This window comes from Nasonia vitripennis (assembly GCF_009193385.2).
Source record: "Nasonia vitripennis strain AsymCx chromosome 5 unlocalized genomic scaffold, Nvit_psr_1.1 chr5_random0004, whole genome shotgun sequence".
NCBI classification, from domain to species: Eukaryota; Metazoa; Arthropoda; class Insecta; order Hymenoptera; family Pteromalidae; genus Nasonia; species Nasonia vitripennis.
In genome coordinates this window covers 1496997-1513953 of record NW_022279655.1, presented here as the reverse complement: position 1 = coordinate 1513953, position 16957 = coordinate 1496997, and the positions used below count along the sequence as shown (strand labels likewise).

Sequence of the window (16957 nt, the reverse complement as noted above, 5' to 3'; positions counted from 1 at the left end):
AGCCCCGGATAATATAACCGCGACGGCTCATGCTCGCCTCGAGGGAAATAAAAATCGAATATTAACAGCCGTTGTCGAGCGGACCGGATATTCAGGGAAGAATTAGTGCGGGCGCGATAGCAGCAGACGATCGGTTGCCGAGTATATATAGCGTAAAAGTTGGCTCGATCTCTTATTTTCCGTTCGGAAAGTTTTTCTCCGGAACGTATACTTTTTGCCGTATCGGAAAAGCGCTCGTGCGCGCACGTATAGTATCTACTTTAGCTCTCGCTGCGCACCGGATGCGAAAATAAAACAATGCAATATAAGAATTTCATATTAGCTGCGCGCGAGCGTTGTATAGCTATACGTGCAGTATTTGATCTGCTATTCTGCGATGGAAAAATAACTCGCTTGCGGGCTAAATCTAGAATCGCGATAAAAGATGTAGCAAATCGCAGCTACGGATAATTGCAATTTTCGTTCCCATCGCGGTTGCGCGTATGTGCTGTTTTAATGCTATTAATTTCCCGTCGATGAAAGCGCGCAAACCGGTCATTAGAGTAGGTAAACCAACATTCAATTGGGATATCAGAGTGAGAGACTTTATACGTGCCTCTATACTATAAGACGAAAAGAAATCTCGCAAGTAGTTCAGTGCAGAACGAGAGACGCAATTTATTTAGCGATCGTCGGGTAATCTTTTGACCTCGTTGCACTGAACCAGCAGCAGCAGCAGCAGCGAGGAAAGCCATATTCGCAGAGAATAAAGCCATTGGGTCTGCAGCATAGGGCCTCATTGCGCCGCCGCTCGCTCTCGGCGGGCTGCATCTTCTGGGTCGCGAACTATCGCGCGTCGCGAGGTCATTGTACATCCCGTTCGCCAGCTAGCGCTACGATGATGGAGCTCGCGGAATGCTACTACCACCACCACTACTATTACTAAGTAGTACCTCCGGCTACACGAACAGCGATTTCTAGTTCAGCTCGCTGAAAGAAAGAAGCTCTCGCTTAAAAAGTCCCATCTAATTATCCTCTATCTTCCTGTCTAGGCGGCCTGACTCCCATATAGGTAAACACACGTACACACGTAGACACGAAGGCAAGCAGGCAGTATACAATATCCCGGTTTACAGCTTATACCATCTTGGCAGCGGTGGCGGCGGCATTTAAGCACGACGTTGTGGTTTTAGCGAGCGAGTTATCGTTTTATGGGCAAGGCTAAACGAGCCGAGGAGCCTTGATGTACCTGCGCGAGCTACGATCAGGTAAAAAAGGAGGCTGATGCTGGGTACATATAGAAACTGCAGAGCAAGCAAAAAGTGGCCCTGTCTTTGTTCATGCCTTACGCTGTAAGTAGCTTGTTCTTACGGATAATAAGTGGGATGATCTCATCAAGAAAAAAAATTCATATCAGAAAATCCTAAGGTAAATAAGAATAAGAAAGGCTGTAAGAAGCCAGCCACATCCCTCCAAACTAATGCTGTACTCTAAACAATCGATTTCTTAAATTAAGCCCTACCCCTAAATCAAATCTTGACTGCAACAATTGATAAAAATCTTCTATTTCATTCCAAAAGTAATAACATGCTCTTGAAAATGTTAGTCCTTGCTTCAATTGCTTGTTTTACCTAAAACTAGAATTTAATTAATACAAAAACAAATTTCTGTATAAATGATGTATTAAATGTACCTGAAGCTGACCGCAACCAAGCTCTAGTGTTATCAATGTTTAGGCATATGTCTGGTCACCATACTCTTATCTGCATCCAGTAAACCATGGTATTGATCACTGTTATTGTATTAATTACACACTTAGGAACAATAAAACACAAATGAAAAATTCATACTGACAAATAATTATTCAACTTACTGATCTCACCTGATAAAAACACTGATCTATTGATAGAGCAGTACAGCTGAGTCTTTTCTTCATCAAGATATTAATGTAGCTCAGATACCAACAACACCAAAATGCTTATTTATATTTTGAAGCACGCAGTAGACTACGGTGTCAACATATGCAGCATTGCTCGTACAACTACACACAGGAAAATATATTACAAAATCATACTCATGAATAATTATTAAGAGGTTGAAACCACTGATCTCTGAGAATCTCAGTTACAGATTAACTTACAAAAAAAAATATAACAATATTAATAATTAAAAGGTGCCCGCAAGCAATATAATACCTAATTGAAGAGCCTATAACGTACACGCAGCGTTTCAAATTAAAAGTTATACTCCCAGACAAAATAAATCCAGCTTCTGGATCGTCTCAAAGTAGTTCAAGCAGCCAGCAACGTCAATTAGGACTGCCAGAAAGTCCAAATACAGCTTTAGAGTCGTGTCCAGGTGATTGAGGCAGATAGAAATGTCATCCAGCACTGTCAGAAAGTTCTAGTATAATACCAGGGTTGTCTCCGAATGGTTCAATGAGTCACAAGCACCAAAAAGCAGGACCAAATAACATAAATCCGGCTCCAGGATTGCATCAAGGTTGTTGAAGTATTCAGAGATGCCAACCAGTATCATCAGAACAAGTGAATTCAGTTCAAAAGTCATTTTGAGGTGATTAAAGAAGCCTCACCTTGAACTATTTGAAGTAGCCATTGCAAATCAGCTTCATGGATGTACAATCTACAATCAACAATAAATTATTTTTATCCTCCTGCAACAATGCCACATAGCATACTATTAGGAGGCATCGTAATTTTAACACTGATACAACGATAAAACCAGATCAGACAATCACAGTCACTAATTTCCTTGCACGTAACACAATAAATACCTGTTGTAAACATAATAAACACAAGAACAAAGGAAAATCCGTTATGAATAATGTATATGGTTTAAATAAATAAACATTGAGCAATAGCTGTGAATATTCATCCAGACAGCATCTTGCAAGAAGAATATATCAGTATAAATGTGACCACACTTGAATATATACTATACTTATTTGCGCTGTCTTGGAAACCAAGCGCGCGGAACCAACCGCGAGCAGCAGCCGTCCCGATGCTCAACATATAAGTCAACACATGAACATATGCACATAGGCGCCGGCGGCTGGGGCCTGGGAGTCCTGGGACCCCGCGGAAGACTAGAGATAGAGCCCCGGTCGCCAATATAGGTATAGATATACAAAATGCTGCATGCCATACGTAGATTGTAGCGCAGGAAAGCTGTCGGTGAGCTTAGCCTTGTTTCGATGACACGATGACATTTTGTTGTTCAGCTCAGCCGATTACTTACGCAAATCGCGGACATAAGTATGGTAGACGCCAATCGCCATAATAACTATGCTATAGTTGCAGTTTGGTGATAACCTATCTTTGTGCAAAATGTATGCGTTTAGGAACGCGGTGAAATTCCCTATCTAATACGATCTGTATTGAAGTACTATAAAAGAATTATTTTTCATAAATTTTTAAATTCAATGAAATAATAACGGTTTTTAATAATATTAATAATAATATCGCTGAAATAGAATTGTCTACATCAGTTTCCGTTTGCTAGTCATGTTTAAATGCAAATATAAAATTTTAATATACAATTTAAAAAACTAATTTATACTACCTTTTTTTATGAAGTCGGGATAGAAGAAGATAGCTCATTAAAGTAAAATAAAAAAATTTGAGTCATACTGATTTCAGTAAAATTATTATTCTATGAATCTGATTTGAATGTTTAAAGAGGCGCGAAAATTTATACTGCGCGCGCGACTCTCGAGCTATATCATTTGGGCAGCTGTTGGAATCAGCCATCCCCCTTCTGTTGGACGCGCGACCAAAGTGACAAATGAAGATCATCAGGTCGATTCGCGCGGCAAGCGATCATACGCACACGTTATGCCGAATAGAAAGGACGCCTTACCGCACGCTCGAACAATGGAAGCCACCGACGAGGAAATCGATGTCGAGTCCTTGGACGAGGACGAGGAGATGCCGCCGCTACGACTTTCATCTTCATCATCGAGCTTCGACGAGGATGCAGATTCTCCAGCTTCGATGATTCCCATTGTAAGTGTGGACATGGACGTGGAAGAGGAAGAGGTAAGCCCTCGCTTTGTGCTCCGCCCTCCGCGTCGCGCCTCCTTTGTATGTACACGTGGATTAATTTACACGCAGTGTAGATGCATAGAAAAGTTTTTATGCGCAGTTGTGCACCCAATTTCGTCGCGGGCGCTACACCTCGCGTGCGCGAATTAAGTCTTTCGTCGCGGGCGCTACTCTTCGCGCAGGCGATGATATTTCCGCTCTCGGAATATGTGTCGCGTACGCAAAGAATTTTCGAGGATTTCCTCGGTACGCGAAACCGTACGCGACGGGAGGGGAGTTTCGTAGTGGGGAATTTTTCGCCTATTGTTTCGCGTACGCTCTGCTCGCCGTATAGACATACCATTTAATTAATAATTCTAAAACTTTATAAATATGCATATATTTTAGAGCCTGGCTACGCTGAAAATCAGGCTACTAGATGAACCACTGCGACAACACAAAATCGAAACGATGGCAGGAACGAGAGTGTTATCCAAAAAACAATTTCGTGCGTTTGAGAAAATAATTCCTATGAAAAGAGGAAAATTTTCTATTCGTGAGGATGCCCGCTTAACGAAGAATTGGAGGAACTTTTGCACAGTAAGTTGTTTCGACCATTAAAGACATGTTCTTTATTTTAGATAAAATATTTTTTATGCAATTATTTTCAGGTACACAATTGGAGCCCCAAAAATACTTCCCCCTTTATGATGATGAGGAGTGAAAATGGTACTTACTTGATGCCGAAATTGGAGGAAAGGCGGAAGTTCGTCCAATTTCTCGCCAAAGACTTGAAGAACCGATCGCTATATAGCGTGTATAACCGGTTCAAAAAGCTATGTAATCAACCGGAAAAAAGCGGGTAAGTAAAATTGCATAATAAATTAGCTAGTGAGAATACTAAGGTGTATGGAAACCGCTGTAAAGTTAAGCTAAAACAAAACGTGCTTAATCCAGAGAGCATGATCCAACTTCCACAAACCTTGCCCCCCTCCCCTTCTTCTCCTACTTGTCAGTTTGTAGTACACTATAAACCAATATAATTTATAACAAAATACTAACCAAGCATAATTTTTTCAGACGATTCACGAAAAGAGAGGATGATACAATCCTCCGAAATTTGAGTCTAGGAGCAGCAGCATGCTCCACTTCCGCAAAAGATCTAAAGAGGGACAAGCTTTCGATTCGCCACCGAACAAAGGTACTGCAGACTAAAATGTCCAACAGTGCTAACCTTTTGTAATAAACTGCATGCTAACGTCGGCGAGTTCTTTTTGGCAGCGAGTGCGTGTCGTAAAAACGGCAGGGAAAGAACTCGTCGAAAACGAAAGATCGGCGTGTCACATGGATATGTAACGCAAGTTGATGAGCAAACGTACACACATCAGGCAAAAACGATCGACCGTTACACGCGCTCGTCGCTAATTACGGGCCTTGAGAGTCTCAACGTCGTCACGCGCATCATCTCCGAAACGTACACGTAAATACGGCGTGAGTGCGTAAACAGGTAGCGCACTGCTTGTATGATGCCGATTCGGAGGCGTAAGTGCAGTAGGCGCCGTGGCGGCGCGATAGCAATATAAGTAATAACGCCACGACTCGGCACTTTTCCGCGGTGCGGCGTGTCCGCCCCCTTAATGATTCTTCCGTCCTGAAAATGGCATTTTCTCGAGAAAGCGCGCGGCATCGTGGTCCGATCTTACTTTGGGTAGCGGTGCTCCGAAAAGAGCCGCTACCAGCAGTGTATAGGTACACAGCGTACGCCAGCATAATATTAGCACGTCGGTCAAGTGCTCTCGTCGGGATCTAATCAATGATTACGTCGTGCGGCCTATACACACACGCGCGGGCAGCGGAAAAATGCGCGCGTAGCGCCCTGTAATTAGGAACATCCAGAAAGAAGCGCACAGAAAAAGTAGACGGAGAAGCGAAGGAGGAGGCGGACAAGCGAGTAGGTATGCGAGAGAGAGAGAGAGAGCGCCGAGCGAGGAATGACAGCGGTTTAAAAGGAATATAAGTAAGCGCCGAGGCGGGGCACTTTTTCTCCTTCCCTCATCTTTTTTAACGCGCAGCTCCTCTGCTCTCGCATCCTTCTATCTCTCTTATAGCTACAAAACTAGACTTGCGCGCGCGCTGAGTATAGAGCGTAGAGGCGTCGTATTTTTGGAATGAAGGGCCCTACCCCACGTACACCTCTCGGATGAACAAGGCCCGCGCAGCGAGCGGAGGCGGGCAATGTGTACGCGCGGCATCTGGTTGCGGGCTGCGGCCGATATATTATATTCCGAGGCCGCCGCGACATGTGTGCGATACCTATAGAGTAGACGAGAGGGGCTGTGTATATGTGCCTGACTTGTGTTATACATTTTCAAGGGAGAAAAAGCGCGTTAACGAGGACCGCAAGGTTCGTCCGTTGTCCTTGCGAGAAAGAACAACGCGTCAAAGGCACTCGCTCAAGCACGTTCGGCTTGAGAGCTAAGTGCTCTTTGCAAGGGCATGCGCGTTTGTCATTTACTCATTTTATGATGTTATCGAACTTTTCCGCCGTGCTTTATCGCAATAAAACGTCAAACTTGACTCTTGTGGCGATTATGTTCCGATTCCTCGCACCTTTATTCTGTAGCGTTTATTACTTAGTGTTTCTTTTATTATGAGATATGAAAAAGCACGCGAATGGTGATTCATGTTTTAACAACATTGTCATCGCAACGAGTATAAGCTTTTACGAACGAATGAAGATTAATTAGGCGCAGTCTGTTGAAATTGGAAGCATGTTTTTCGGCAGCGTTATACAAACAGTATATAGCTATATGTATAGGCGCATGCGGCGACGACAAAGCCGTATTATTTAAGCTCAATAATGTGGCCGTAGTCGAAAATGCAGAGTGCATTAGAGAGGATCTCTCTATTATAGAACGCATAACGATGTTTAGCTGTTAGACTATATATAATATGAATCTCCGCTGTGTATGTACCTCGAATCATCCATCAAGCAATACCGTATCATGCGCACTCCGGACTGCAATTAAAAGTTGAAATCGGATTTCGATTGTAATCTTAAATTATATCTGTGTTTAGAACGTTTATTTGTAAGTTTATTGAATAGTTCAAACTTTTAGAATGAATAAAGAAGAATTTCGAAAGTAATTTATATAAATTTTATTTCTGCCGGAGTGGTACACAAAAAACGAGCGAATGAGTTCTGAAGCCGCGTGGCAGTATATATAGGAAGCGACAGTAGCCGCATACGAGAGATCTGTCGCGTAGGAATGATAATGGTTATTGACCCGTCGTAAAGGTATAGGTATAAGCTCTCGTCCGCGCGCCTAATTTAACTTTCTCATGCTGGAGCCCCGTATAAATATAACGCGATATTTTTCACGAGGGCTTCCTTCAGTATTTTTTCTTCACTGATTTATCATCGAACGCTCGCTCTTGCTCTCTCCCTCTCTCGGCGAGCATGAGAGCGTGCGCTGCTTCGAAGGCCACACGTCGGATGAATTTGTAATGTGGAAAAGCGAGAGTTGCTGCGCTTTTCCTCCTAATAAAATCGATTCATATTGGGATAGATTATTACTTGCTGCACGTTTCCTTAAAAGTTGATTTAACGCGCAGGAGGATCGCGAGGTCACCTGGCCGATGCATAAATTGCCTAAGACTAATTAGGTATACTTATATATTTTTCAATCTCTTTTAACTCTGCCACTGATTGCCGAATACCAGTAATCCACGAGTTACACCTGCCTCGATCGCATACAAAGTACGTTCAGACAATTCAGTCGGACTAATTGCCGCGCGACTGTAGCGCTCTCTCCTTTAATGAGCAATGAAAAGTCATCGGCTGCGCGGCGCTCGGGCTGTTAAAAATCCGAACAAAGGAGGGATCGATCAAACGGTAGAAGAATCGCTCGTTACGGTAATTTATATTGCACCGCCGCTGCGATTTATGCGTCGCGCGCGCGCACATACACACGCACACACACGCGCATACCTGCATGCAAATCGACGACGCATAGTCGCGTGCTGCATCGCATTAACGCTCGAGCATACGTTCGCATGATGCCGCCGCGTGCCTTCTGGTGCTCTAACGCGAACGCGTACATCGTGCGTATGTATAGGTGCGATGTGTTGTCACTAGGCGGACTGCGTTAGCCGCAGGCTCGTAATAATTAGCGTCGATCAACGATTTAACGAGTTCATTGTATTTACGCGCCGAAGGGATGTATATGCCGGCGATGAATCCGGCGAGCGAGAGAGCATATTAAGTAGTTGCCTAAACGGCCCGCAGCACTTATATGAATTAGCCGGGCACCGCGCGGCAACGCCCGATGCAGGAGGATTAGCGAATTAGCGCTCGCGCGCGTGTGTAAACACTGCTCCGAATGCTCCGACTCCGATGCAGCGAGCTACTCGCCTACTCGAATGATTTAGGGAGCCAACTAAATGCGCGTATACGATCCGCACTGCAATGTCAGCTATATAATACCCGCGACGCGGCAAGCAAGTGCATGCGCCATGCAGTAAATGCTGCGGTATTTGGACACCCCGCGGTTCTGTGTGCGCGCTACTGGGGATTACGTACAATGGTCCGAGCCGAGCGCGGACAAGTTTTTTCCTATGGGGCATGTCGCGCTCGCGTACGGTTTCGAAGCATGATTCTGTGAAGTCCTCGGTATAATGGTGCTGCGACCTGAGAATTTAAGTGGGTCAGAAGGAAATAAATTGCTTTTGGGATTCAATAAAAAAGCAGATTGCCTGCTTACTGTTATTCTCTCTTGGCATTTTTCTTTTGTACTGGACCAATAGTCGTGTATTTATTTTCTAGATACCTTATGTTATGACAGCTTTACGATAGCTCGCAAACACCTTTGATTTTCGTTCACATACTTGCCAAGCGATACTTCTGCCTTCTATTGACAATCCAAAATTAAGTGCGCATCTATATACGTATTAGGTATTGATAATTATGTAACGGATAAACGGTATACACCTTAACATTTCCAACAACAATCAGGTAGCGCACCGTAAAGAACTCGAAATCAATAGTATCCTGGTGAGATTCGATTCGAAACACGATTTCCTTTTTTTTCTTCGTCTTGTTACTTAACGCCGCGCAATTAGCGTATGCTTTGCCCCCCCCCCCCCCCCCTCTGCGGCAGCCTACTGCGCGTTTAATGCATTCAAGGCTTGACCTTCGCGATGACAAAGGACGATAAATTGCGATAAAGTAGAAAAAGTCGGAGCGTACACACGTATATCAAATTCTCGCTCTCAACGCCCGACTCGGTAAAGCAGCAGAGTGAGAGGGGGGAGGGTTAACGTATAGCCCTGGGGCGTGTAACATCGCAGATGGACGCGTAAGCGTAGGTCGTAGGTCGTTCCGGTACGTGAGGCGCAGCCAGCGCACGCTACGCGGAAAATTGGCCAAAAATCAGAACAATTAACAGTTATCTTGCATACGCGCCCCATAACGAGCTGGAGAGCTGTGTCGCCATCGCGGGCTAATCGATCGCGACGCACCGGGCGTCTATTTCCGGCCGGGGAGAGCAGGAAAAGCGCCGCCGCCGCCTCGGATTATGATAGTGCAGCAGCCGCGAGAAGTAAGGCGAAGGCGAGCTTACGACGGATTGACGCGCGCATCAGAGCTTCCGGCAAGTGAGGCCAAAACGTGCGCACGTGCCTGCGTGCGGTACACTTATATACGCGTATGCTCGCACGGCTCGGCAAGCTGAGAGTCGTTATTATGGGAGCTGCTAGTCGAGCGTTTTTCAAGACGTCTCGGCGGCGCTTTTCGAGTGGATGCGCGTGCCCGCCGACAACTTGCAATAGCAAACAGAAGTTTTCACAGTTCGGGGCGGCTCGTGTGTACGGAAACGTCGGTTTTGTTTCTCCTGCAGCGCGCTGTAACACATTGTATTTAATTAATGTAATTTTGAATTTGGAAATTTGGAAAGCATACACTGCTACTGATTGAATATAAGATGAAAGCATTCTTGACTGGGTCAACAATTTCTTAAATCTCGCACGGAGTATCAATTGTCCCAGCTGCAGCCTGAATAACCGTTTGCACTACTTTTCCAGAAAAGTTCCATTTACTCTCGGCGGTTGGAAATGACGACGAGTAATCGCTCACGCGACTTCTCACATATCGCTCAGTAGTGGCCGAGAACGAACCGCAGCAGAGTAAAAAGCGAGAAGAACGCAACACCTCGTCCGCCGAGCTACGCACTAACGCACCATTAACAGGCCACAAAAAAGGGGCCCCCGCGCACAGTAGTCCTTAATGGCGCACGGCAGAAATTCGATCCTGCATCGAAGGGAAAATTGATCGCTCCGAGTTTTCGGAACTCATCCTCCCGCAGCTGCTTAACTTCCCTCGTCGCAGCCTCGAAGAGAGAGAGAGAGAGAGGGGGGGGGAAGTGCATCGCTCGCGTGCAGTCGCGTCTGCAGAGGAGCGTGATTGATATTTACTTAAACGATTGGAGAACCGCTGCGCGGATCTGACGAATCGCGTCGAGTATATGGATTTCGAAGCGGGTACGGTTACGCGCGCGGTGTAAGGTGTCGGAGTTTGTGAATCGGTGACACTCGATATAGGCCGCGGCGGTGCATCGCCTCATGCTTCCCGAAAGTCTCAGCGCATCGAACACTGACTCTTTCATCCGAATTCCACGAAGATCCTTCCGATGCGACACTTCTCGCACATTTAATTTAATTCACAACTCTGGGAATCGGCAGCCGACCTTCGTGTAACTCGAGCATAACAAAAAATAATGCTTGACGCGTCAATTTAAAGGACAACAAACGCTTAGACGCATAGCGAGCATATTGTAGGCAGGCCGTTCAGTCGCGTGCGCGGCGAAAGTGCACCTCCGGCACATCATGCAGCGCGGGCCAGAGCTGGGCAAAGAGAGAGGAGAGATAGGAGGCGATAGCCGGTGCACGCCGACCGCCGCGAGATTTATGGGCCGAAGAAGTTTAAGAGGCGATTTCGCGGGGAAGAATGCCGGAGAAATGAAAGCGTTAATGAGGATAAAAACGCTGTAATAAGCGAGATTAAAAGAGCAAAGGGGGGAGGGGAGGCTTGTAAGGGCAAGGCCGCCGCGGCGGCGCGAGCAAAAAGCCGCGGAACAACCAACGGAAGGAATCGAGTCGCTCTATCTCTCTCTCTCTCTCTCTCTCTCTCTCTCTCTCTCTCTCTCTCTCTCTTTCTCTTCCTTGCTTGTACGCTGTCTTTCGCCTGGGACACGAAATAAAAATAAAAGGGGCGAGTGTACTGCCGGCAGTGTACTTACCGCTCGCGCGATGCAGCCCCGGAGAGAGGAAGTTGGAGAAAATGAAATTAGTGCAGCGGCCCGGACCGTCGGTCCGAGGAGCGAAGAAAGCGGGGAAGCGCGAGCGCAACGAAGACGAATGGCCGGCGAGCGAGCTTTAAACAAATAAATAAATCCAGGGCGACGCGCTTCTTTGCTTGTTGTCCTAGAGCGCTGATGTATGGGGGGAGGCTGCTGCAAAGTGTTATTGTTGAAATTGCCGAGCAAACAAGCCTGTTTATACGAGGCCGACTCATTATAGAGTGCGCGCGCGCGAGCCTCTTTTCCGTCGTCGATCTCGTCGAATCGATAATATGCGATCACTGCGCGCCATGGACGTGCGGGGAAAAAAGTCGCTAGTCTAATCGGCCTTCGAGAATTATTTTTTTTGACCTTTTTGCGATTATTATTACCTAACGGTGAAGGTCTTTTTCCTCTATCGTAAAATATTGCACGTCGGCATATTTCATATAATTATTGAGAGCTAAAAATATTGGGCTATTGTGTTATTGAAATTCTTTCAAAAGTTTGTAATTATCTTTCGCAGCATCTACTTTGCGCTTATGCATCTTTATCATGATAAATTATTTGTACACGTTTTTCGATAGCGCTGCATTTCGACGAAGATGAAAGAAGCGTGAAAATTTCTCGGAAGGAAAAATGTACGGATAATCCAGCCAACGATTTTGGTGACAAACGGGCTGTCGACCTGATTTACCGCTCGCCTTCGGTTTCTCGCTGTACAAACACGTGCACAGAAGGAGATCCGATTCGTTGGCTCCAGAAATCATCCGATTTCCATGAACGCATCCAATTTTTTACAAGCGGAAATCGTTATCCTGATTTCGGGTGGAATATTTATATATAGTCGCGTCGAAAATAAGACACATGTACTTAGTGAACAAACGTATGAATTTTCGTCGACTAATCGTCGAATGCATATTTTTACCGCAGCTTAATCCAGGGCTACTTACACAATTTACCGGCCTCAAATTAGGACAAAACCAGCGGGGTGTGTTGTCGGCCAATGAAGCGCTCGCATTTGCGCCAAGTGCTCCGGCTCTATATACTCTTCGATGATTTATCGTTAGAGCGCTGATATATGTTACGCGGCCGCTCGAAGCTGCGCGTCTCGTTCAGAAGCGATTTATGTGCTTAATCGACATTTTATTCAGTTTGTACAGCGTAACATCCAATAAATCAAAATAGAATTAGAAGATTTACGCTTTGTTTTCGGAGGATTTTTAGTTGAATATCACGCGAGTAAAACCTTATAGAAGATTATGCCGAGTATGCACGAGTCAGGTGTAATAATGGCCCGCCGGGTGCACAGACAACAAATGTTAAAGAATAATTATTTGCTCTCACCTTGTTGAGTACTGAAATTTTCCAGGCTCGATCCCAGCGCAATTTGCTCATATATCATGTACGCTGCGAATGTTTCAGCGGAACATCTTGATCTCTCGGAGGCCAACGCGAATATAAGTGTAAGTGACGTACCGATCTGACATTCGCGTTTTGTCCGACCACGATCTGTTAGTTTAGTACCTACTTATTACGTCTTATATCGTCACTTCGAATGGTTATTATATTTCATGCTCGTCTTGGAAGACATATGATTCAATATATATCAGCTGGATTCATGAGAAATTACTATAATAACTGTTCTTAATCAAATAGCCTTCAATGTTGCGAAATGCTCCTCAAAGCGGTTCCGGCCTGCTCAATATTCAAGTTCAAAAATTTCTTCATTTTGCAAACAATGGGCAAGCAAGTTTGCCATGTTGAGCCCGCGCGGCTTGGCTTTTCTCGCTGAATCACGGAAGGCCGGCGTTTGAAAAGAGTAAAATCCAGCTGCTGCCAGAAGTCTCGAATCACCCCGAGCGAACTCATTAGACAGCCTGCATCCGCGCCGCTGGCCCGCTGCACAGACGCTTCGAGGCTGGACCGCAAAGCTGCAGCGATCGCACCGTGATCGGCATTATACCTATGTAGCTCCGCGCGCGTATAAAACACGAGCGCGCGCAAAACTTCCTCTCTTGCTCTCGAGCTGGAAACGGAAAATCCAGGAGGAAGAGAAAACGCTCCCGATGCGGTTATTACATCAATCGAGCAGCGAAAGCCGAGAACATAAAGAGCAGAGCTGGAATAATATATAGCATGGAAGGAGGAGAGGTAGACATTTATAAGGGAGACGGATTCCCCGTCTCTAGCAAATTGCAACTCTGTCGAAATTATCAGCGGCACGGATCGGCTTTAAAGAAGAATGCGACACATTGTTAGCGCGCGAGCCTCTCTCTCCGTACATATTATAAGGGATCCGCGTTTAGAGTAGCCCGAGCGAGCGAATGAGCCAGCGCTAGGAGGCGAGGAGAAGAGAGCGGAGGTATCTCTCATTGCATCGCTCGGCGCTCGCGCTCCCCTGGCCGCGATAACATCTTTCCGTCTACAGCGAGCCGGGCGACACACAGAAGAGAGAGAGAGAGAGAGAGAGAGAGAGAGAGAGAGAGAGAGAGAGAGAGTGAGCCGAGGGGAGCGCAGAAGGGACACCTCACAATGCCGGAGATAGAGAGCCATTCGAAATAAATAGTCATTCGATACCCTGAGAATTCTATTTATCTGAAACGGCGGAGCTGTTTTGTGGCGCGCGCGCAATCTCTACTGCACGGCAGCTCGCGGCGGCGATTTAACGGTCCCGAGTAGCAAAAGGACACGATCGGCTTCGCCTGTATACATGCGTCGATTTGCTCGAGGAAATCGAGGTGGCTCTCGTGGGCGCGCGCGCGGATGAAAGGAAGTCGACGGGCCCGGCCTCTCTTTTTCGAGCCTCCCAGTATAGTGCTTTGACGCGATTCCCAGACAGCACGGCGGCAGCCGATACGATGCTTATCGGTCTCGCGCATACCGGCTACACCTTTCAAAGATCCTCCGCAGATGGGATTGCGGAGGAAAGCTCGATTCTTCTTCAGCCTCTTTCTGCGCCTCGCATATACACACACCTTTGTTCGGCAAATCGCCGGGTTTTTGTTCTCAGCCATGAGCGCGACGGCTGCTCCATACGAGCGCGCGAGAGCTCGTGCGGAAATCTTTCTCGGTCTTTTTCCTCGGTCGGCTCCTGCCTCGGCTTGAATTTTCTTTTGCTCCATTTTATTAGTTTACTTACTTGGCTTGGCCTTGGCTTGCTCCACGCCAAGACGACTAACTCGATATGTATCGCGACTGCGCTGATCGAGCTTTGCATATCATTAGCGCGCCTCATTCGGACATTTTCGCATTTAATATTTTAATCCGCTGCAAACTTCGCGCGACGTCTCTGCACTTTATTCAACCTGCGAAATAATGTTCGCGTTACACGAATGATACGTTCAATTAAAATGGAGTTTATGTTTAACCCTGCGAGTGCAGGTCTTGACAAAAAATATAAATTCTTCAGGGTATTGATTCCTCCTAGACGAAGCTTTGTAATAGTAAAATTTTGAGTTTCTTCAAAACTTCTAGAAAATACTCTTTAGTGTGTTAGAAGTTCAAATCAAGTGGTTTTGGAAAATGTCCGTATGGATGTGTGTGTGTGTGTGTGTGTGTATGTATACCGTAATATTTCTCGAACTACTTTGCCAATATCAATAAAATTTGACATGCATATGTATTTTTGGATTCTGAATTCGGGAAAAACAGTTATTTTTTAATTTCTTAACTATATTTTTTTATGGCCATTTTTTGATTTTTAAAAAACACTATTTTGCGTTTTTTCAATCATCCCACTGTTACAAACAATTCAGCTATAATGCATTTGAAAGAGATTACCTACTTCTCCTCGTTTGGTGCTCGGGATTGACCGCTTTGTTTGGCAGATAAAATGAAAAAGGCGATTTTTTTTAAAAAATTCATATCTCTGATACTAAACGTCATAACCTTATGTCAATGGGTCACGTGTCAAATTATACCCCATTAAAATTTCAAGTGATTTGACTACTTATTGTTTCAGTAATAAATCGAAAACTGAAAAAAATGAGTTTTTTTGTGCCTCGATTACGGACGCAAAAAGGCCTTATTGCACTTGAGATTTCGGGAAAAAGTAGATATTTTATGTGTTTTGGCTAAGTTTATTGCACAGCCTTCAAACCCCTATGGTTCGTAAGATATCAAGGTTTCAATTTTTTTTGAAAATTTTTTGATTTCTTTTATCTCTAAAACAATGTAGGCAAATGCTTCAAAATTTTATTTAGTGATTCACTATAAAATAAGCTAGCTGCTGTTAAAATTTTAAACTATTCCATCAAGCGGTTTTCAACACTAAAGAGCTAAAATGTAAAAATCGTTTTCTTGAAAATTGCGCGAGCGACCTATCTAATGAATAACCTGCTGTTTTGATGGTTAGGTTGGTTAGGAACACATGTAAACATGCGTGAATTTCTGTGAAAAAAAATTGACGACAGTGTTCGTATTCTATAATAAGAAAACAGAGGGGTCTGCAAACTTTTGGACAATGAACTATCCAAAACTTTTATTAAATTGTGTATAAAAAATCGCCTCATACATTAGCAAGCAGATATATAGATATATTAAAACAATATTTTATTTATTGGACTTATAAATTTAGTTGGAGGAAGCTACGTGCCAATGAATTGGCAGCGGTTTTTTTATTTCATCGCCGACGCGTCGGGGATTATCGTGCGAGCGAGCCTCGACGCTCGGTAACCCGTAACGCGTCGGCGAACTGCTTTTAAAAATCCAGAGTATATCAGAGAGTGCTCTCAAGTTTTGAGGACTTACAGGTATGTGTGTGAGACTCGGACAAGATCAAGAGCCGGTCGTATGTATTAATTAAAAATAAGTGTCTAGACGGGACATAATTGCCTGGCGTACGTGATTCGAATGCTTTAATCTCCACGCTGTGTCGCGCAAGTCGCGCGAGAGCGAGCGAGTCAGAAAAATGTATAATTGGAGTTTTCGTCGCGCGAGAAAGAGACATATATGTAGGACCTATGTATACACACCTCTATACCTATGTAGCGAAGGTCCGAGCGGGGCTGCACTGCAGTCGGATCGAGTTAATTGAATTATTTCAATTAACTGATTACATTCTTTAAGCGCGATTTTTATCGCCCGCGGTGCGATAGAGAGCCTCGCCGGAAGCAATTATGCGACTCGTCGTAATGAGAGCCATTTTTGCGATGCCGCGTTCGCCCGGAGTAAGTTAAAAATTTGTTGGTGCACTAGCGTCATTCTCGCAAATGCATGAATAAAAACTAGGAAGAGTCGACTTACGTGGGAGAGTGAAGGGCGAAGAGAGAAATGGGCATTTTTTAAAACTATTGATCCTTCTCATTGGACCGCGGCACGACTGCGGGATGTATTATTATGCGACGTAATTGATTTCACAATGTAGACATAGATCGAGAACAATAATGACACATAATTAGTTACGTAGCAGAAGTGATGAATAAAAGTGGAAACGAAATTGTACATTTCACGAGCGCGCGGATCATTAAACTGATTGATGCCAAATCATCGCGTTTGGAGAAGACAAATGCGTAAATATTTATCCTCCGTATATACCTATACATATTGGATATAGCCGGCCTGAGCTGATTATGAAAGTACACGAGAAAGGCGGGTAGT

At 44.9% G+C, this 16957-nt stretch overlaps 1 protein-coding gene and 1 long non-coding RNA gene across 4 annotated transcripts; one reads left to right on the top strand and one right to left on the bottom strand.

The window, feature by feature from the left end:
* Nucleotides 1–1528: 1528 nt before the first annotated feature.
* Nucleotides 1529–3645, bottom strand: LOC103315941. Of its 3 annotated transcripts, none has more exons than XR_004228108.1 (6): nucleotides 3562–3645; nucleotides 2573–2622; nucleotides 2175–2382; nucleotides 1853–2020; nucleotides 1673–1771; nucleotides 1529–1610 (listed from the first exon to the last, which is right to left on the bottom strand). It is a non-coding gene; the product is annotated as an uncharacterized LOC103315941 (long non-coding RNA). The 3 variants fall into 3 exon arrangements; XR_004228107.1 differs by having other exon boundaries at nucleotides 2175–2369; XR_004228109.1 differs by having other exon boundaries at nucleotides 1862–2020; nucleotides 2175–2369.
* LOC103315940 lies at nucleotides 3644–7169 on the top strand. Its single transcript, XM_008207144.2, has 5 exons — nucleotides 3644–4037; nucleotides 4431–4622; nucleotides 4694–4884; nucleotides 5103–5223; nucleotides 5304–7169. Exons 1-5 carry the CDS (start codon nucleotides 3669–3671, stop codon nucleotides 5376–5378), a joined length of 948 nt encoding a protein of 315 aa, XP_008205366.1. The 5' UTR covers nucleotides 3644–3668; the 3' UTR covers nucleotides 5379–7169.
* The last annotated feature ends 9788 nt before the right edge of the window (nucleotides 7170–16957 follow it).